Below are 23,083 nucleotides of genomic sequence, written 5' to 3'. Positions count from 1 at the left end.
TGATGTCTCACTCTGTACTTATCCGTACTGCCTTGTTAAAAACTACTATGTTGGGCCACTACATAAATTATGATGGATCCTGCATCTTTGTTTACTACTCAGACCCCTCTCAAGAGTTTGAGATCTCTATATTTAACTTCTTCCTAGACAGTTTTACTTGGCTATTTCATAGGGACATAAGAGAATATAGTAAAAGAAGTAAAATCTCCATTTACCTTTCTTTCTTCTATTTTCCTCATTACCATATCAGTGAATGACACTACTATTTACCCCATCAGCCATGCTGGTCACCTGTGGAAAATCCTAGATTTCTTCCTTTCATCCAGACTTCTGCCTCTCCTCCTCCCTACCACATCTCTTTACAAACACACATGGAGGTAGCCCAAGTGTTTTAGATGCTACATTGGTAGCTGTTCACACATGTTGTTCTTTCTTCAGGAAACACCCTTCTCCATTTATTAGTTCACATTTTTGCTTTTCAAAACTAAGTTCAAACATAAATTTCGTGGGAAATTCCTCTTGGATGTCCTGCTGATTTAGGTATGTCCTCTCTGTCTCCATAATGCTTATCACATAGTACTATAATTGTTTTTTTACTGGTCTATCTTCCAATAGCTGGCAAATAACCTCAGGGGTTGCATTCTGTTGTATTTGTGTCTCTAATACCTTTTATGATACAAGAGAGATATAATATTCAATGGATGTTCACTGAATGATGTCACCCAATGGAAATAAGTCAAAAAAGCTTACTCCAAAGTTTGGGGGTGCCCAATAATGCCTCTATACTTAGTGAAAAAGAATCTCCCTTTCCCCAACAATTCAAAGCATAAACCTAATAATATATATAGATTTTAAGCTGGCTATCCTTCTGCTTTGCACTTTCATTCTCATCTTTAGGTTGGGGTAAAACAGGTAATAACATAGTTTGATTTTAAAGTTTTTTCTTCAAGCTGAATAGACTTGAAAAAGCAACATAAAGATAATATTGAACAAGATAATCTGCCATAAAACCTAATTAAATAAGATAAATAATCTGCCCTAAATCCCAATTAAATAAATAAGCTCATCAAACCCAATTAAATACATTAATTATATAAATTATCTTTCATAAAACTCAATTGTTATCATTATTTCCAAAACTGTGAGTCATGATATTCCTCCTTTTTCCTCAAACTCAATCAACTTTTCTAAGAACATTTTATTTGACCTCCTAAATATGTCTTCAATATTTCACCTTGTTCTCTTCTCTTGCTGTTGCCTTTTCATCTTTTTCTTGGCATTCTCATTTCCAGTCTCTCCTCACACCCTACCCCCTGCCCGAGGTAGGCATTTATCATGTATCCTCATTGGAGACATTTTTCTTGATTTGATTACCTCAATAACAAATTTGGTTACCCTAGTGGCCCCCCATCAGTTACACAATGAAATTCAAACACTAGATTAGCAGAGAAGACTCCGTCTTTGCATCATAACCTACTAATTCAGAAGCTTTATTTCCTACCACTCCTTAAACTGCAGTTACACTCAACATCAGGGAAGCTGTTAATTATCTTTTATATCTCCAAGCCTCTTCTTCTCCCTGAATATACATTCTCTGTATCCTGCCTGATTTATGCAATTTTTACTCATCTCTCATGTTTGGATTGAACACTCCTGCATGTAAGAAGCCTCTCTTGACTTTGTTCCAGAGTTAGGTTAATTCTACACCTATGTTCCCACAGAACTGTGTAAGCATCTTTATTAGAGCTTTTGCTCCATTGTATTTTATTTTCTTAAAGTATGTATTTCCTACCAGACTATAAAGTAAGTGTATTAAAAAACTGTGTCCATTTATTTTTATACCCCAGAATGTTCCATATAACTTGGCACATAGTAAGCTTTTTTTTTTTTTTTTTTTTTTTGAGATGGAGTCTCGCTCTGTCACCCAGGCTGGAGTGCTGTGGCCGGATCTCAGCTCACGGCAAGCTCCGCCTCCTGGGTTCACGCCATTCTCCTGCCTCAGCCTCCCGAGTAGCTGGGACTACAGGTGCCCGCCACCTCACCCGGCTAGTTTTTTTTTTTTGTATTTTTTAGTAGAGACGGGGTTTCACAGTGTTAGCCAGGATGGTCTCGATCTCCTGACTTGATAAATGTTTTCTGAGTAAAGTGAAAAATGCCTCTTTTTCTTTAAAAAATTCCATACTAGAAGAACAGCATAGGGAAAAACATGTTTTGGAAAAGACAGACTAGGAAATATAACTATGTCAGATATTTTTTAAAAACGAGTAATAGTTAAATCATTTCATAGAGCTAATGGCAACCAAAATGATGGCAACTCTCATATCTACCACAAAAAAGGAAAACAAATAAATAAGATACAGCAAGAGAAGGGGATAAATATAAGTTTCATCGTGGTTCTGTTTAAAAAGAGACATATGCCAAGCTATTTATATGAGACATATGTTAATGATGAACTCTAGCAGCATTTTACAGAACCATGTTTTTCTCTTACAGTATTTATCAACTCCTACCTCATATGGCCAATTTCCCATTAAGCATGTTAATAAAAGGAAGAGAATATTAAGGATAATCTCAAATTATTGTTACAACAAACCCAGAAAAAGTACGGTATGAAATGGCATGAATATAAAATTATGTGGTTAAAACGATATCCAATATTTAAGAATATTTGGTTCTATAAATGGTATCTATAAACGGCTACCCTCAACCCCTTCTCCTCTTTGGTTTTACCCTCTGCTCTACCTACCCAGTGCCCCTGCCTCTTTCCCACTTTCCTCCACTTGGTTCCAGCCTTCGCATCACCTGTAAAGGGCCTATGCCTGTGGAGGGCTAAGCAATCTGGGGAACAGGGGTGAAGACTGTTAAACTAAACTAGTTGTTTAGAAGACATGTCTTTGCTTCTCCCAAAATGCACTTGTTTAAATTTTTCGTTAGCATTTGATTCTCTAAAAGTTCAATCTGCCAACAGATAATTAAATGTTGATTATAATAATTTATTTACATTTTACCTCCCTATTACCATATAGTCTTTTAGGAGTATGTATGCAATACAGAATTCCATAAATAACTAGGAATGCAAAAATAATAAATAAAGTTGGAAATGCATAACCCCATCAAATGTCAGAACTGTAATGGGAGAACATCATATAGAAAAACTAGTAGCAATGCTATAAGGTGTTTTGGGGAAGATTTGGTATTCCCCTAAGCTTCCATCAGCTTCCTGCCTCAACTTACCCTTAAATCCAGCAATTTAAATAGTAACAATGTGTTTGGTCAGCAAATGAAACCTCTAATGCTTAAGTTATTGCTGGTAAATAACAAATTTATAGGGAATAGCACATTTACTGTTACTGAGTTATTTAATGTTCTCAAATGTTAGCAGTAAAGTAAACCATTTGTTGGGCATTTATTACATATCCCATCACATTTAATCCTCAAACCCAGCCTGTGAGTGACACACCCAGACACCATGTAGCCAGAGCAGGTTTGGCAGACTCCAACACACACCATTTTGTAATCTCTATGTTTTAGATCCTATGCTATCATCATCAGCCCAGGTAATGCAAGCTTGAAATATCAAATTTACCAAGACTTGATACACAGATAGGTTTGTAAAAAATGTTAATGATGATAATATAAAAATAAATGGACTTGATCACAACAATCAATAGAATTAGATTCTTTAGATTATAGAAACTAGAAGGAAACACTTCAGTTGTTCAGGATAACAAGAAAAATTTTAAATTAAAAAAATTCCCAATTCAACAACACATAATCACTAGCTGTCCAACAAACACAGTTCCACAGTATATACTCTATAAAACAAACAGAAAACCCCAGAAATAATCCTTGACCTGGCTATGTCTAAGCCAATACATAGATATTTATATTTTAAAAGTGACTGTGCAATCCCCAACTATACCATTTAATACTGGGCAAACCTTCTTAAAATAAAAGATATACAAGTAGCCAGGTGCAGTGGTTTACACCTGTAATCCCAGCACTTTGGAAAGTCAAGGCGGGTAGCTCACCTGAGGTCAGACGTTTGAGACCAGCCTGGCCAACATGGCGAAACCCCATCTCTACTAAAAATACAAAAATTAGCCAGGCCTGGTGGCGCATGCCTGTAATCCCACCTACTCAGCAGGCTGAGACAGGGGAATCGCTTGAACTCGGGAGGCAGAGGTTGCGATGAGCTGAGATCGCGCCACTGCCCTCCAGCCTGGGTGGCAAAGTGAGAGTCCATCTCAAAAAAAAAGAATAATAAAATAAAAAATAATTTAAAAAATAAATAAAATATATACATGTACTAATAAGTTGACATTTTTGTCTTTGTATAAATAAAACTTATCACTATACAAATCTAATTAGTAAGACAAGACAGACACTACAAATCTTAAGAATTGAAATTCATTATTTTCCTATATAAGGCTGATTATTAAAATTAACTTTTCAGGAACAGAGAATTATTCATTGATAAACCTTAGGGATTGCGTTCCTACCTGCCACAGTGTAGTTAGAGATGAGGATGTTTTGCTTGGAGAATGTTTTTTATGGAGAGAGATGGTGTCTAATTTTGGTCTAGATTGTTTTGCACATTGTAGAAACCAAAATCAGCAATTTCTCAGAAAAATTAAAGGGCCAATTGGAGAAATTTCAAATTATATGACTGATCACTTAACTAACAGAGATGAAAATATTCAAATAATCAATGCATTCTTTTAGGCAACCTACAAACTAACGTGGAACCAGCTCTAACTATCTGGTTAGCTAAATGAAAAAGAAGAGTAAACAGCACCTGCCTTTGGTATATTAAAGGTTGGTTGCCATTATTATGCTAAGTCAAATGTTATCAGAAATAATTTGGGAATATTGCAAAATTTCAATATAGATTATTTGCAATGTACCCCAAAGCTCAACTCATTTAAGTTAAAGTGATCTAAAATAGTTTTAAACAGCATAAGATTTTATCTTCATATTGAACTACAAAAGCAGTAGGGGGAAATAAAAATGATGAATCCAATTTCTACCCACCATGGTGACTCATGACCTGCCCAGCAGCCTCCATGCTGACATTCTGGAGATAGTTGTGGCAGCGTTCCTTGTGCTCCTCCAGTGAACTGCGCTGCTTGTAGCTTCGTCCACAGTAGTTGCACTTGTGAGGTTTACCCACTGTGAAGAGAACTCAAGGTCAGTGTGCTGTCAGTCCCATCCACATTCAAAGCAAAATCAATAGCTAACTTTTGATAGTCTAGGGGGAAGCACTCATATAATTTTCAGACTTAAATCTTTTCCTCCTTTACATTCCCATTTTGGCAAGAAAAGATAATACATTTCTACCAAGACTAAAAGACAACAAGAAGACAGGCGGATCGTACCTCTGGCAACAGGGGAAATACTGAATCAAATTCTTGCTCTGACTGTATTCTAGATCTTGAGGGCCTGATGATCAATCTTCAAATTATCTGACTCTTAATACATTTACTCTCAGCTTTGACTCATTAAAAGACAAATCAGGAGTATCCTAGATACATCATAAGTTTTTTTTTCTTTCTTTCTTTTCGGGTAAGGGCAGAGAATTTTACAGAAGAAAACTTAAAATGCAACAACTTGAAATGTCACCGTTTAATAAACAGATTATTCTTGGGTACCAAGAAGATTAAAAAGAACTCAAGTGGTGAGAAAAAGTACAGATGAAAGTAGTTTCCTTTCTTTTCACTTTGGTAACAACTATTCACACATGCAAAATTTTGTGGCAGATAAGTATATTCTCCCTCATCAGCTTTTATAATACCAAGAATTAACCTACTAGGTGCTTTGAGTCAGGATTATTACACAATATGTAGTTATGAAGTGATAGTAATAGTTTCCAAAACATCTCACATTCAGGAAATGAATTATTCCCTAATAGCTAGGGAGCCATTATCTCAGTGTCATTATCTCACTACATCTGTTAAAATACTAAGATGTTCAGTAAAAAAAAAACTTTAAAAAACAAAGTAAGAAGAAAAATATAATCTCTACAGAAAGAAGCACGTTTTAACGCATGACTCTTCATAAGGACATCACAGAGCACTTTGACTCTTGGTTTTGAATGAATCCAGAACAACATAAAACCCCAGGTGGTCTGTGCCAAAGCCCTCAGCAGTAAAGCACAGTGTGATCCCCGCCCATGTCTCTATTTGACTCCCATGGGAATTACTCAGTTTTGCCCAGAGAATAACAGACAACTCTTTTTCACGACCAAAGATAGCATCGCTAATTCGTCATCTTATAAACCCATGCTATGACATTGGTCACAAGAGGAAATGAAATACTGTAACAAGGCAAGGTATTCATGGCCGCCTAAAAGTTTCACAGTACTGACAAAAAAGAAAACTACACCAAATCTTTTTTTGGGGGGGGGCAAAATTTTACTAGAATGGAATTGAGGTACACATAAATTAAGATCAGTTATTTCATAATCATAATTGTTTGTAAACTATCGTAAAAGCTATTTATGGAGTGATTATTCAGTTTTTAAAAAATGGCAAACTAGCTTCTATTTTTTGGAACCAAGGATTTCTGGGAAGTAGCTGAGAATACTGTGCAGAACTTATATCACCATGTGACAGCATTAAAAATACAAGAAAATAAGTTTTGCTGAAATCATCTAGTGTAAATAATATAAATACATTTACATGTAATTATGTTCCAAGATATGGGACTACATAAGAAAAAGTATCTGTTTGCGATTCGCATTACTCAATTTTGGGTTGTTCTGTAATATTTCTCTAGAAGTAGTAACAAATTTATGCTGAACAAGCTTATTAACCGATTAATATTTATTAAGCACTTACACTGAAGCTAATAGCCCACTGTAAACTACTTCAGCCATTTTCTGGTCCTCCCTGGTATTAGTCCCATCACATTATGATGCCTCTGTTGTACCATGAGCATATTCTCTAATACTTTCTTCCCCTTATTTCTTTAAGCAATCATTATATCTTCTCAATTTAATTAAAACATGGTTTTTCATTCCTCTCCCCTTGGCTTACAACCCTCTAAAAGTCCCAACTCACCTGATAAGAAAGAAGAGACATGAAGTTTTTACTGTTTTCTACTCATTTTTTACTACACTCATTACTATCGCATCTGCTTTATTTCAGCTTCTTCCATTTTGTCCTCTATTTTAAAGCATCACTCCTTCCTCTTCATCCCATCATTGAATCCAACAGGGATTTGAGTTGGGCTTTGTTATAAAAGTACAACTTTAATTTTCCCAACTCTTCATCTCCATTCTATTCCAGCAACCCAATTATTAGGTGACATGTTGGATTTGGACATTTCTTACAACTACTCTATTTCCAATAAATTTGTTCTGGAGACAATCTATCCTTTTAACTCTCTCATTCATTCAATACGTATTTAGTAACAGACTACTGTGCATCAATGCTGACGAGGCTAAAATGTAAAGTGGAAAACAAATTCCCATGGTGCCTATCCATATGCAACTGACAGTCTGGTGAGGAAGACAGACATGTAATGAATACACAAGCAATATATTATAAATTGTGGGTGGTTACATGGAGCAAAAGAATGCTGTCGTAGTATAACATGGGGAAACTAGTTTGAAAAGGCTGAACAAGATCTGTTTGAAGTAGGAACATTTCAGGTGATAACTGAAGAAAAAGTAGTCATTATACAATTGGGGAGTGGGGGTGGAAAGGCAGGATTTCAGGATTTCTGAGACCTGTAGTCATTTATTTTCTTCTACATACTTAGTTCCTTCAAAGTCTACATTCTGCCCTTACTACTCTTTTGAAAATTGTTTTCAGACATCACCAACAATCCCTGCAAATTCAATGGCTTTACTATCTCCACAAGACCATTTCCTATCCTTTTCATACTATTTCTTAAAAATAAAGTTTATAAAAATATTTATACTTACTCCCTATACATGTATTTATCTGTATGAGTTTATCTTTAAAGTAATACATAATTAATATGTATAACATATATATTCATATAAAAGGACCAATATTTCACTACCTTTATTTTTATAATAGTTACTATTATTATTACTACATATTGTCACCAACTGAAGCAGACTTTTTCTTGTATTATGGAAACATTTTTGAAAAGTCAATGGTCTCTGAATCATTAAATCCATAGACTTTTATTAATCCTTTATCTTCCTAATCTCTTGGCCACTATCAAGCTTTCTTGTGTCTTGGGTCTCCTGTTTTAGTGTCTGAGATCAGATCCAACATTCCTCCCCACTGCTTCTCAGTTTTTTCCTAATTTGCAAATATGTTACATACATCCCTTCAGATATTGTTCTCAGTACAATGCTCTCCCTCTTTGCTCTCTAAATGAAGTGCTCATTTTTATGAAACATCCACATCAGGTCAAGAATAATTTCCCATGTTTGTAAGCTCCAATTGGCCATGTACATCTTTGAATATCTGAGTGAATCCCTTCCCTACAACGAAAACAAAGAGCATCAGGACACAGCTGTCTCCTCTGCTCTTACAGAACTCTGTTCATACTCTGTTGATTCATTACTTATAACAACTGTGTTGTAATTATCAATTTGATATCTATTTATTTCCCTAGTCCAAATGATGAGCCTCATAAGGACAGAGATCTTGTTTTACTCAATTTTAAATTGATAATACATATCAAGTTATTAAACATAGGAGACAATATGTATTTGCTGAATGACTACTTCAAATCCATACTTTCAACTGCCCTTTGAGTGTTGCCTCATGGATATTCCCCCAAAAGCAAATCATTCAAGATACTCACAACTATCTTCCTCCACAAAACTCCCTCTTTGTTCTGACTGCCCTCCTTTGCTAGCATTACCACTGTTATAATACTCAAGATTCACAACAGTGCACCACTTTTGTTACCTTCTACCTCTTTTCCTACTTCAAATCGCTGCTAAATTCTATATACTGGACTCGTAAAATGATTCTCAATTTGATCCCTTCTTTTCATTCTCACAATCAATATCCTAGTTCAGGCCTTCATTATTGCTCACCTGGGCTGGCATAATAGACTTCAAACAGGCTTTCTCTTCCCATGTGTAATTATTTTATTCCTCTCTCCAACAACCTTCACTAACTGTTAACTTTTATTGAACTAAGTTGAAATCCCTTTACCTGGTATTCAGCACCCGATACAATCTGGTCCCAAAGCACACGTCCCACTCCTACCCCAGGCTCCAGTCAAAATTACTTTGCACCTACACTTCTGAGTCTTGTTTTTTGCTGTAATGGCCTCACATGATTCCTACCTCTTGAAATTGTCCGCATCCTTCCACTTCCAACCTCCTTAACTCTGTTCCATTTTAAAGTGATCTTTCTCACTAAAGAACTATTCTTGTATTGACCCTCATGCTTAGAACGCTTCCAAAACTCTATCACTCTATCTTATATTATTTGTGACTTTTACACTGGTATTTACACACCAATTTTCATCTTCATGTTAGATCTTGACCTTTTTGAGAAATTTTAACCGTATCTTATGTATCTTTGTAACCTCCAAAGAGTTTAGCAGGGTGCTTTGCTCACAGAAAGAACTAATAAGTGCAGTTTTTATGAGTGATACCATCTCAAAACTCTTTAAATAGCTTTCTCTCATTAGTTTTTCTAAAATCTTTTCCTAATTTCAAATGTAAAACATTCATATAAAAATTTTTTAATCACCAGTAAAATCCATAATTATATCATTTAGAAATAACTGTCTTTGGTATTTCGGTATCATACTCTTATGTTTTTTTTAATGCATGCAAAGATAAATTTTGGTATGAAAATGAGTTATTTTATACACTGTATTTTATAACCTGTTTATTTTATTGAACAATATATTTTGAACATTTCCCCATATTATGAAGTGATATTTTTGTTGCTGCTGTTAGGTAACATTTTCTCCCAGATTCTAGAGTTACGGTAATGCTGAATTATTCAGTTTGCCTAGCATTCTGAGTCCTTTTCTTTTATTAGTTTAATGATTATTTTTCTTTTTACCATAGTTAGATATGCCTACAAAAAAAAATCAAATAGTCCCAAGTGGCATTTAATGAAATACACAGTCTCTTCCCCGTGCTGCCCTACCTGCCCCCAAGCAATCTAATCAAAATCCCAAAAAGCAACTATTTTCAGCTGCTTCTTCTGGCGATTATATTCATATTTCTAAATAATATATGTTATTTTTATTCATCGGGTTTAGAGATAATCTACTGCTTCTGTGTCTTGGTAGTTAAGGATTCAGCTCTTACAAACACCCTCTCAATTCTCACTTCTGTGGTCTTTCAATAGTTACATAATCATTTCTGATAATAGTATAGAAATGGAAATTTCCAGTAGTCACAGAAATATTAATCATAACATACTATTTGGTTCAACAGTGATTAAATTTCCTTTTTTGTGCAGCTTTTAATTTTTCCTAGAGTTAATAATCATCTCACTTTTTATTTTGCTTGTGTTTCTGTATCCAGTCCACTTACCCCCCTCCTCTGAGGTTCTCACACCTTACTGATAACTGTTCTAAACACTCAGAGTCCAAAACAATGTCATCGGTCCTTGCCAACCCCACTTTCCTCTTGCCTTCCCACAACCATTGGCACCCCTTTCCCCAGTTGGAACTGATGGTACCCTGGGTTTATTACAGAGTTGTTATCCAGAACTTTCCTTTCTCTCCCTTATGATTAGTCTTTTGCTGCCTGAACCCCATGTTTTCCGCTTTGTTGGGTTTAGAATTTCCAAGTTGAAAGTCATTTTCTCTTAACATTTTGAAGACTTTTTTCCACTGGTCTACTAACCTCCAAAGTTTCTTTTTAAAAGTATTATATAAATGTAGCTTTATATGTGTCCTGTTTGTCTGAAAGCTCTTAGTAACTTCAGTTTGTCATTGATGTTCTGAAATTTCTGAAATATGAATGTATATCTTCGGTCTAAAGTCTCTTATTTGGATGTTTGTCCCTTACCTCTCAAAAAACATGAGTTTGTACTATATATAATAAGTATATACTATTTCACATATTGCAGAATATTTACATATATACAGATAAAACATATAAATATGTGTTTAACATCTCTTCACATTATTACTATAGTTGTCAAAAGTCTATGGCTATTTCAAATTAATTTTTATATATGGCATAAGAGTCTTAGACCATTCTTTTCAAAAATATGGGTATTCAGTTGTTCTAGACCCATTTGTAGAAAACATTATCCTTTCCCCCCTTAAATTATCTCAGTACCTTTGTTGAAAACCAACTGATCAATTTGGGGTCTATTTCTGGACTCTATTCCATTCCATTAATCTCTGTGTCTATCCTTAAACCAACAGAGCAAGTCTTAGGATAAAGTTGGAATCAGGTAGTGCAAGTCATCCAAATTTGCCTTTTCAAAACTATTTTGGCTATTTTAGGTCTACATTTCCAAACAAAGTTTGAAATCAGTTTGCCAATTTCTGTTAAAAAGTCTGTTGGGATTTTGACTGAAATTGCCTTGAACTGACAGACTCAATTTCAGGAGAAACCAACATCTTAACAATACTGAATCTTTTAAATCATGATAATGTCTCATCTCTCCATTTATTGAAGTCTTTAATTTATCTCAGCAATGTATTATAACTCTAAGTGCACAGTTCTTACACATATTACTAAATTTATCTCTAAGTAGCTCATACATTTTGGGATGTTATGATCAATGGCATTGCTTTCTAAATTCCAATGTCCAACTATTAATTCCTAGCATATAGAAATACATTTGATTTATTCTCAGAATGTCAAATAAATATTTGCATTACCATGTTTATTACATCATTATTCACAAGAGCCAAGATATGGAATCAACCTAAATGTCCACCTTTTCTTTTTACATTCATCAAATGAGTTAACCTTCATCATGATGAGGAAGTTCTTTTCTTCTCTGTTGTTGAGAAATTTTATAATATGTGAATGCTGAATTAAGTCAAATACTTTTTCTGCAACTTTAAAGACAAACTAAAATCTTTTCTTTTTTAGTCTGTTAATATGGAAAATTACATTGATTGGTATTTTTTTTCACCCAATGTTAAACTAATTTTAAATTCCTAAGATAAATCCCACTTCGTCATGATATATTATCCTTTTTATATATTCTAGATTGAATGTGTTAAAATTTTAAGGACTTTTGCATCTGCATCATGAAGAATACCATTATGCAGTATTTTTTTCTTGTAATGTCTTTGATTTTGGTGTCAGAGTAATGTTGAACATAATAATTTGTTTGGAGGCCTCCCTCCCTCCCTTTTCTATTCTCTAGAGGAATTTGTTCTTCTAATGTTTTTCTTAAATTACATTTTCCTTAAATGTTTGACAGAATTTATCAGTGAAATCATCTGGAGTTTTCTTTGTAGGAAGGTTTTTAACTTCAATTTCAATTCCTGGAATAAATATAGGCTATTCAGAGTATGTATTTCTTCTTGAATGAGTCAATAATTTCTATTTTTTATTTCATCTAGCTGAATTTGACATAAAGTTATTCACAATATTCCCATATTATGCTTCCAATGGCTACAGGACTTTTAGCGATTTCCCATTTTTATTCTGGATGATGCCAAATTATGTGATCTTTTTATACTGATTGGTCTTGCTAGAGGTTTATCTATTTTATTGATCTTTTCATGTAATCAGTCTTTGATTTCACTGACTTTTCTCCATTATTTTTGTTTCACTCTTTCATTGGTTTCAGTCCTTATCATTTTTATTTCTTTTCTTAACATACTGTGGATTGATCTTGTTCTTTTTAAATCGCTAAAGAAAGCTTAAGATCATTAGTTTGAGATTTTCTTCATTTCCAATATAAACTAAGTGTCTAAATCACAAATTTCCCTCTAAGCACCACTTCTACACATCATGTTCATGTTTTCCTCTATATTCTTGAATACATGGACTATATATATAATGGTTGCTTTATCAACTTTGTCTTCAAATTCCACTATTTTGGCCATCTCTGGATCTATTTCTATTGCTTGATTATTCTCCTGATTATAAATAATACTGTGTATGTTTTTGCATATCTGTTAGTTTTTTAATGGAATGCTGGATATTGTGAATTTTCCTTTAATTGATTCTAGATTTTACTGCATTTCTTTACAATGTGATTGACTTATCCCAATATGCAGTTGTTACTTGGAATTAGTTTGATCCTTTCAAAATTTACTTTAATGCTTGAAGGCAGGTCCAGAGCATGCTTTAGTCTAAAGACTAGCTTAGCTCCAGTACTAAGGCAATACTCTTCTAAGGACTTTACTCACTCAGTGTCTTGCATATTACAAGACCTTCTCACTTTGACTGGTGAGAATTAATTATACCCAGACTTCTATGTGTTCCAGAAATAACTTGGCCTTCTGCTTCCTAGTGTTTCTTTTCCCAACTTCAGGTAGTTACCTCGTACAGATAAGTAGATAACCATTTAGCCAAAGAATCAAGGGAACCCTCTACTCTGCAAAACTCCAGAACTTTTTCTGTGCAGCTTCCTCCAATCTGTTACTCTGTTTTGCATGCACTAAACACACTGGTCTCCCTGGTCTCTGATCTGTCTTCTCAATTCAGCAAGACTACCTGGCTATGGGTTTGATGTCCTTGAGCTATGGCCTGGAAATCGCCTCAAGAAAGTAAGTTGGGGGCATAGGACTCACAAGTTTGGATTTTTTTATTTTTATTTTTCTCTCTCAGGGACCACAGTCTTGCATTGTTATTGTTATTGTCTAAAATTTATCTAATATATTTTGTCTAATCTTCTAGTTGCTTAAGTTGGGAATATAAATCTGGTCCCTGATACTTCTTCATGGATTAAATGGATTTTTTTAATTGGATTAAATACCAAGAAGTCACACTAACTTTTAAAGTTTTAGCACCAATACAATTCAGATAACTGAAATAGTTTCCTATAAATATAATTTTAAGATGTGTTACAATACTAAGGATTCTACGACACAAAAGATAGCAGTGTTTCTCAATTGCCTCAAAAGTTAACATATAGTCTTTTCTTTGACATATTTTCCCTCACCAATAGCCCTATAGTAACAAAAATGAGAGAATTACTGGTGTAATCTGTCAAAGATACAGACAGATTCCAGATATGAGGAATGAATTACAAATTAAATATCCAGTAAAGAAAACTTGACAATTTGGCCAACTGTTCAATTAGCAAATAGTTTGCTGGCATTTACTAGCATTTCATCTATCTGTCTTTATGTGGAATCAGAAATACAAAATAATCTGCCCTCATTCCCCTAAGAACCTATATACCTACCAAAAAGTAAGAGCAAGTCAAATTGCTATAAAAAAATTTTGAAATAAGAACATTTACCATAAATTCATAGAGTACTATGAAGAAGTTCATAGAGTACTATGAAGAACCAAGTCTTGTTCACTTATATTTTCTTGAAATATGTCACTTCAAGAGTTATCCTAGTGAAATCTATAAAACAAATTACAATAGCACTAATACATGTGGTAAAGGTTTTATTCTTTATATAGTGTATGTACATTTACACATACAGAAACATACAAAGCAATGCATTTATATATAGAAAATATATTTACCATTTTTCATAACATAAATTTAACATTATGCATATATCACATTTATTTTTCTTTAATAAAATTAAATGTACCTACTTTCCTATAAATATTCTAAGGCAAAAAATAGGAGTCTGAAATCTAATTTACCTTATAGAATTATAAATTACACTGAAGAAATATTAGCAATGACAATATGGCACAACAGGCATTTAATTTTTTTCTGTTCTTAGTACCGGTAAGTTTTACTATGTCTTAGTGGTCTGTTACATTGCATGAACTCTGTGTGTGAACAATTTTAAGGTTTCTGATCCCCATTGCTACACTGCTGCCTCAAAAACAGTGTTGCAAATTCATATTCAAAATAGAAGTGTATAAGAAAGCCATTTCACCATGCTGTCACCAACAATAAATACTATCTTTAAAATAATACATTATCCACTTATGTGCTAGCCTATATCCTCAAATTGTAGTAAGGCACTTGGAGTGCTGAAGCAAACTCTGAGGGATACTGTATATTTTCCATTTTTAGGGAAATAATAATATTCGATACCTCTCAGACATCATGCACATTACTTATTCAGTTTTAACATTGTACACTACATTCCTTTCAATTATGTCATATCTTTGTGAAGCTGGGTTTCAGTGGTTGCTGCAATACAAAGCAAGCACTGCATGACAATCAATATGGAACAGGAAAAGAGAGTGGCAGTGTCCAACTTGATTTCAAGGTTGGGGAAGCTGTACCATGCCCAACAAGGCATACAATCCCATTAGTAAGTAACTGTGGCCATCTAAGGATGAAAACAAAACAAAACAAAAAAACACTGTTTTGAGTTTCAATTTATATATTATAATTTTCCCAAATGGATAAAAAGTTGTTAGGGCACAAATCGTTACTAAGTTGTTTGGACCTTATTACTTAATAAAATGAAACTGTTCAGTATTACTGAGCTAGGTAATAAAATGTAATTTGCATTTCTTTCACATTTGCATTAGTGAAACTAAATATTATTAGTTTCACTAATATTAAAAAATTATTAGCCTTTTGTATGATATCCTTTCAAATTATCTATTTCATGCCTTCATCTATTTTTTAATTATGATCTTACTGCTTTTGTCTTTCTCATCAGTTTGTTCGATCTCTGTATATATTAATGCCTTTGACTTATTTCTTGACTTACCTATTTGACTTATGCTTTTTTTGAGGCTTAGAGGTTTTATATTTTTGTGTGGTCAAAATTGTTGGTAGTTTCCCACGTTGTGATTTCTTTACTGTGTTAAGTTTTAAAATTCGGCCTGATACAGAATTTTTAAGAAATATCCACACCTACTTTTTTTTCCTAAATCTTTAGAAGTCTTTATGACTCTAGATTTCTTTTTTTAATGAAATGATTAAGTGGGAAAAGAGTATTTTAGAAAGGAAACAGAGCCCTACCTGAAAAGTGAGACATCCTTCAAAGAGTATCTCTTTATATGAAATCATTTCAGGATAATTAGGTGTCTGTCAAAAATCATTACAGTGAAATAACTTTTATCTCTCTAAGGACAGTTTACTAAAATAGTTGAGGGTGGGGGGATGAATGTTAAATGTTTAAACAAGTCTGTGAGACAGTATATTTAATGCAGATTTCTTAGAGATTTACAATGTACATGAGCATTATCAGAGGTTCTTTTGGATGTTTAGCTGCAATAACAAAAAAAGCAAACAAATAAAACTTATTTAACCCAATGATTTCCCAAAAAACTATAAATATAGTACAATGTTTTTATTTTAGCACTAGTAATTTCCCAAGTAAGTAACTGTTTGTGAACATACTGTGAGGAACACTGCATTATGACAACAAAAGAGGCACAAAAAGCCAGCATTAGTACTATTTTTCTTTTTCTTTTTTTATTGTTTTGGTGAGACGGAGTCTCGCTCTCACCCAGGCGGGAGTGCAGGAGTGCAGTGGCACCACCTCAGCTCACTGCAACCTCCGCCTCCTGGGTTCAAATGATTCTCCAGCCTCGGCCTCCCGAGTAGCTGGGACTATAGGCATGCACCACCACATCTGGCTAATTTTTGTATTTTTAGTAGAGACGGGGTTTCACCATATTGGCCAGGCTGCTCTCAAACTCCTGACCTCAGGTGATCCACCCGCCTTGGCCTCCCAAAGTGCTAGGATTACAGGCGTGAGCCACCGCGCCCAGCCACATTGACACTGTTTACTCTTCTTTAACAGGATATGCCAGGTGTTAAGCAAGGACATCTAGTTCCTTTAATATAAATTTCTTGAGCACCTCCAGTGTTGCACGTTCTAGGTGCTGTAGGTACAGCACTGAATGAGACAAATGTCATTCCTGCATCCACAGAGCTAACATTATTAACCATCCAAATATTGCCATTTGTTTTATAATGTAACAACACTATTCAAAGTAAATTGAAAATCTTATACAGGACACAAACACCAGGAAAAATTATATATAAAAAAGTATGTATCGGATCTTTAAAGTAAAATCACAGACATTTGAAAGCAAAAGAAAACTCCTTTTTATTGTTTTGGGCACTCTGGAAGAAAAATAGGCACAATTCAAAAAAGAAAATATCTTATGTAAGATTATTTTTATAAGAGTCTAAGTTGTTGGCATCTACTTTTCTGTCACTTTAAGTAAACATGTTTCCTCAGATTTCTTGAACTTAACACCTAAAATAAGGAAGCAAAATGGGATTAAGCAAAATATACATTGTAACATATTTTGGCAGTGTAACAGTTATGCTTCCCTGGCATTTCCTTATCACATAAAATATTTTATTGCTTATTTTTATCATTGCTAATAAAATAATAAACGGAAGTAGATGTTCAATCTCTCTAAATTTTTCCATTTCTGTTAAAATATATACATATCAATTATTTATTCATATAACATATAATTTACCAACTGCCTAAAATGTGGCATATATAATCACAATAATAAACATTATATTCAAAAACCATTTAACTCCTACAGTTGCTCACTTCTTTCACTGTAAGTGTAACATAAATTATTTAACAGATTGGTTGATGAATGTAGGAAAAAGACTAGAGAAAGTATAAAGGTGTAAAAAGTCTTAGCATGGCCAGGAGATGTTACAGTAAAATCTAAGACACAAGAGAAACAGCAGATATATTTGATACTATTTCATTATTACAAATGTGCAAAATAGTCATTATGGAGAACAAAAAGTAAACAGAAAGGCTAGTAAGAATTTACTAGGCATACAGATTGAATGAATAATCCAAATTATATAGACTCTTCCTTTCAATAAGATTTCAATTCATCAAACTACTAGCATATCTTGGAGATATTGCAGGTTGAGCTCCAGCCCATCACAATGAAGACTATATCCTGATAAAGTGGGTCACTCAGATAAAAGTTATGTTCATATCATACCATAGTCTATTAAGTGTGCAATAGAATTGTGTATAAAAACAATGTATATACCTTAATTTTAAAAATATTTTATTGCTAAAAAATGCTAAACAGGCCAGGTGCAGTGGCTCTCACCTGTAATACAAGCAGGTGTAATACAAGCAGAATACTTTGGGAAGTGGAGGCAGGAGGATCACTAGAGCCCAGGAGTTCTAGACCAGCCTGGGCAACATGATGAAATCTCGTCTCTATAAACAATACAAAATTAGCAAAACTAGCCAGGATGTGGTAGGTAGCATGCACCAGTGGTCCCAGCTACTCGGGAGGCTGAGAGGCTGAGGTGGGAGGATCACTTAGCCCAGACTTTCAAGGCTACAGTCAGTTGTGATTGCATCACTGCACTGCAGCCTGGGCAACAGAGTAAGACCTTGTCTTAAATACATACATACATACACACACTGTAAAGATAATCTGAGCCTTCAGACTCATAATCTTTCCACTGGTGGAGGAGGGTGTTGCCTTGATGTCCATGGCTACTGATTGATAAGTCTGGTGGTTGCTGAAGGCTGGGATGGATATGGCAATTCCTTAACATAAGGCAACAATGAAGTTTGCCACATCAGTCAACACTTCCTTTCACAAAGGATTTCTCTGTAGCATGTGACATAATTTGATACGATTTTACCCAGAGTAGAATTTCTTTCAAACTTGGATTCAACTCTCTCAAACTCTGCTACTGCTTTGTTAACTAAGTTCACGTAATATTCTAAATCCTCTTGTCATTTCAACAATGTTCACAGGATCTGCACTAGAAGATTCGATCTCAAGAAACCACTTTCTTCGCTCATTATAAGAAGCAACTCTTTATCCATTCACATTTTATAATGAGACTGCAGTAATTTGGTCACATCTTCAGGCTCCACCTCTAATTCTAGTTATGTTGCTGTTTCTACCACATCAGCAGTTCCTTTCTCCACTGAAGTCCTGGACCTCCTGAAAGTCATCCATGAGGCTGACATCAACTTCTTTCAAACTCCTGTTAATATCTTGACCTTCTCAGATGAATCACAAATGTTCTCAATGGCATCTAGAATTCTGAATCCTTTCCAGAAGGTTTTCAGCTTACTTTGCCCACATCCATCACAGAAATCACTGTCTATGTCACCTCTAGCCTTATAAAATGTATGTCTTAAGTAATAAGACTTGAAAGTTGAAATTACCCCTTGAACATGGGCTGAAGAATATATGCTGTGTTAACAGCCATGAAAACAACATTAATCTGCTTTACTTCTCCATCAGAAGTCTTGGGTGACAAGATACATTGTCAATGAACTATAATATTTTGAGAGGAATTTTTGTTTCTGAGCAGTGTCTAAACAATAGGCTTATTCAGTAAACCATATTGTAAACAAATGTGCTGTCATCCAGACTTTGCTGTTCCATTTATAGAGCACAGGCAGAGTAGATGTAGCATAATTCTTAAAGACCCTAGGATTTGGAACGGTCAATGAGCATTGGCGTCAACTTTAAGTCACCAGCTACATTGTCCTACCAAGACAGTCAGCCTGTCCTTTGAAGCTTTTAACCCAGACATTGACTTCTCCTCCCTAGATGGCAACTTCTTCTAATAGAAGGCTGTTTTGTCTATACTGAAAATCTGCTTTTTACCACAATCACCTTCATTAATTGGCTTAGCTAGTTCTTCTGGATGACTTACTATAGCCTCTACATCAGCACTTGCTGCCTCACCTTGCACTTTTATGTTATAGAGATGGCTTCTTTCCTTAAACCTCATGAACCAACCTCTGCTAGCTTCCAACTTTTCTTTTGCAGTTTCCTCATATCTCGTGGCCTTCAGAAAATTGAATATTGTTAGGGTCTTCCTCAGGATTAGGCTTTGATTTAAGAGAATGCTGTAGCTGGTTTGATCTTCTGTCCAGACCACTGAAACGTTCTCCATAATGAGAAATAAGGCAGTTTATTTTCTTATCACTTGTGTGTTCACTGGAGGAGCATTTTAAATTTTCTTCAATAACAGTTCCTTTGCATTCATAACGTGGCTCTTTGGCACAGGAGGCCTATCTTTTGGCATGTTTTGCCTGTTGACATACCTTCCTCACTAAGCCTCATCATTTCTAGCTTTGGTTTAAAGTGAGAAATGTGAGTCTTCCTTTCACTTGAACACTTAGAGGCCATTGTACAGTTATTAAGTGGCCTAATTTCAGTATTTTTGCATTTCAGGAATATAGAGGCCAGGTGAGGGACAGACAGACAGAGAAACTGGCCAGTTGGTGGAGCAGTCAGAGCTTACACAACATTTATCAACACTAACATTTAAGTTTGCCAGCCTGTACAGGTGTGGTTTGCGGTATCCTAACACAGTTATAATAATAACAAGAAAGATCACAGATCACAAAACAGACATAATAATGAGCAAATGTGAAACACTGCAAGAATTATTAAAATGTGACAGAAAGACATGATGTGGGCATGTGTCATTGGAAAAATGGTGTCAACCGACTTGCTTGGAATTAGGGTTACCACAAACTTTCAATTTGTAAAACACGCAGTATCTGTGAAGTTCAATAAAGTAAGGCACAATAAAGGAAGTTATGCCTGTATTTCCTTTCATCTGACTTTCTAAATTACAATAACTCAGGCTTATGAGTAAGCAAATAATTTGGATAACAAACAGCTCCCAAAATAATCAATTCAGAAGCAAATAGTTTGCTCTAACTTATGGAATATTCATATAAAGAATATGTATTTGTAGATCCAGAATGTGGCTTCTTACTTGGATCTCAAATTCTAACCCTAATGCCAGTTGTGTGTGAAGCCTAGGTTAAGTTAAACTAGGAAATAGTTGTACCTAAGTCACATCATTTCTGTGAAGATTTTTTTAAAATCCATATGGAACATTCAAGGTACCTGACACACAATAAATGGAAAATTTTTGGTTTTTTTCCCTGTAGCAGTCAACACCTTCTAACATATTATATAATTTTTAAAAACTGATTCTTGCCTGTCTCCCCTCATTAAAATGTAAGCTCCACAAGGACAGCCTTGCAGTCCACAATCTCACAGAGCTTACATTCGAGTGGGGTGGGACGGCACAGACAACATGTGTATAAACTAAACACCAACATAATCACAGATTCTGATTCAAGCTTTTTATTAAGATAGAGATAGCAAAATAGGACTAAGGGGATGCTTCTGGTAGGTTGCTTATAGATGCCACTATTTTCAAAGAGATGACATTTAAGCTAACATCTGAAAGATAATGAGGCAACTGTGCCAAGATCTTGAGAAAGTGCTGAAGGTATTGACTCCTAGGATCATCCATTAGCTCAAAAAGAGTAGGAAAGAATAAAGAAACCTCGGTTGCAAAGAACCCAGAGTAAGGTGTAAAGTAGAAGAAGATCAGACAGGAGAAGTGGGCAGAACCACCAATGGCCATGATTAGTAGTTTGATTTTATTATAAAAGCAATGGAAAACCATTAAAATATTTTAAGAGGAGTGACATGATTTAAATCAGATGTTAAAGTAACATTCTGGTTGCTATATGGAGAATAGATTGGGAAGCAGGAGTATAGTGGCTGAGAGCAGAGACCCTAGATTCAGATAGACCAGAGCTTATTTCTCAGCTTTCATGAGTACATTGGAAGTTGGATAAAATGCAAATATATAGTTATAATGTTATGGGTTTTTTTGGTATATCAGACCATAATTTTTTAAAGTACTCTCACAAATATAATTTATACTATTGCTAGATTTATTTTGTTCTAAGCTGCTATATGTCTTCAACCATCATGATATATTTTTGTTTATAAAAGCATGATACAATTCTTGTTTTATTGTGCTGTGGGTGAGTATGTGTATGTTTGAAATCTAATGCAATAATACATTGTTGCCAAACCACGGAAAATAAAAGAAAAATAAGATTAAAGTATAATCTTTATAAGCTGAGGAGGCATACATGTACTATGTAAAATGACAGACTGTGTGAGGACATTAGGTAACATCTCTTTCTTTAAACTTGACTCTACTTATCTGCAAAATAAGGCCCTTAAAATGACTCTTGCCACAAAATAAGAACTTATTCAATATACCCATAATTTTAAATTTTTTTAATAGACTAATATTTATCATGTACTAGGAAACATACACAACCACCACTGACCTCCATGAATCTTTAAAACCTTCCTAGTTAATATAAGAATATTCAAATAAAATAATCTGTCCATTAATTCATTCAATCAATATGGTATATAAGGGATGAAGATGCAAAACAGAATAAGCTCTCTTCTTTGAGATGCTGAATTTAAGACCTTTTATTCTTATCCAGATGCTTATCATCATCATCATATTTCTATACAATTTAAAGGGACTCCATTCTGATAGATGATTCATGATACTTTACATAAAATTGTATATTCTAAATATATTTTACATGCTTATGATGAATGATACTTTGTTTTTATTTTCCTTATTTGTCTGATTTTCTACCATTTGAGAGTTTTCTTACAGTATTTGGCAAGATAGTATAGGCTGTGGATGAACAGGTTTCTTTGACTCACATACACAGATCAAGTAGGAAAAATTGAAAGAAAGGGTAAAGGTTAGGTTAGAAAAAACCATCCAAATACCCGCCCCCCGCCGCCCCCCCCCACCCCCACCCCCACACACACGTCCCAATGTGTCATACCCTTCTGGATACTGGGTGAGTAATAAAGTTTGTGTGCAGCCTCTCCACTTCTGTTGTGGAGTTGCAAATATGCCAGGCCTGCAGACTCATGGTGTGGAAGGGAAAATGTGAAATGACCAAAATTAAGACTATCCACACTAAATCCATGCAGGGTACAAAACTGTGGTAGCAAGCTTTGGAATGAGGACAATGTAGAATATTTAAAATAATGAGAAAGCACCCAGGAATCTTGTCCATTTCTTTAGAATTCCTGAAAATAAAGTAGGAAGGAAAGCTTCCTACAGTAAATTGATCTTCTAAATGACTTGCACCGAGGTGAAAAGACCTACATAGAATTATAAAAGAAAGACTTTTAATTCCTTCTAGAAATAGGTTCTGAAAGAAGCATGACTACTACAATTCATAAAAGATGAGATTGTAT

The 23,083-nt window shown here is 34.6% G+C and overlaps 1 protein-coding gene across 12 annotated transcripts in view; it reads right to left on the bottom strand.

The window, feature by feature from the left end:
- The window catches only part of IKZF2 (IKAROS family zinc finger 2), a 156,867-nt gene that overhangs the window by 17,918 nt on the left and 115,866 nt on the right, over positions 1 to 23,083 (bottom strand). For all 12 annotated transcript variants that reach the window (XM_033230397.1, XM_033230394.1, XM_033230400.1 and 9 more), the window contains one exon: positions 5,035 to 5,172. In XM_033230397.1, coding sequence (XP_033086288.1) covers positions 5,035 to 5,172 — 138 coding nt within the window. The remainder of the gene's footprint in view (positions 1 to 5,034; positions 5,173 to 23,083) is intronic.

This window comes from Trachypithecus francoisi, unplaced genomic scaffold (genome assembly GCF_009764315.1).
Source record: "Trachypithecus francoisi isolate TF-2019V2 unplaced genomic scaffold, Tfra_2.0 Lachesis_group13, whole genome shotgun sequence".
NCBI lineage: Eukaryota > Metazoa > Chordata > Mammalia > Primates > Cercopithecidae > Trachypithecus > Trachypithecus francoisi.
This window is presented reverse-complemented; position numbering and strand designations above follow the sequence as displayed.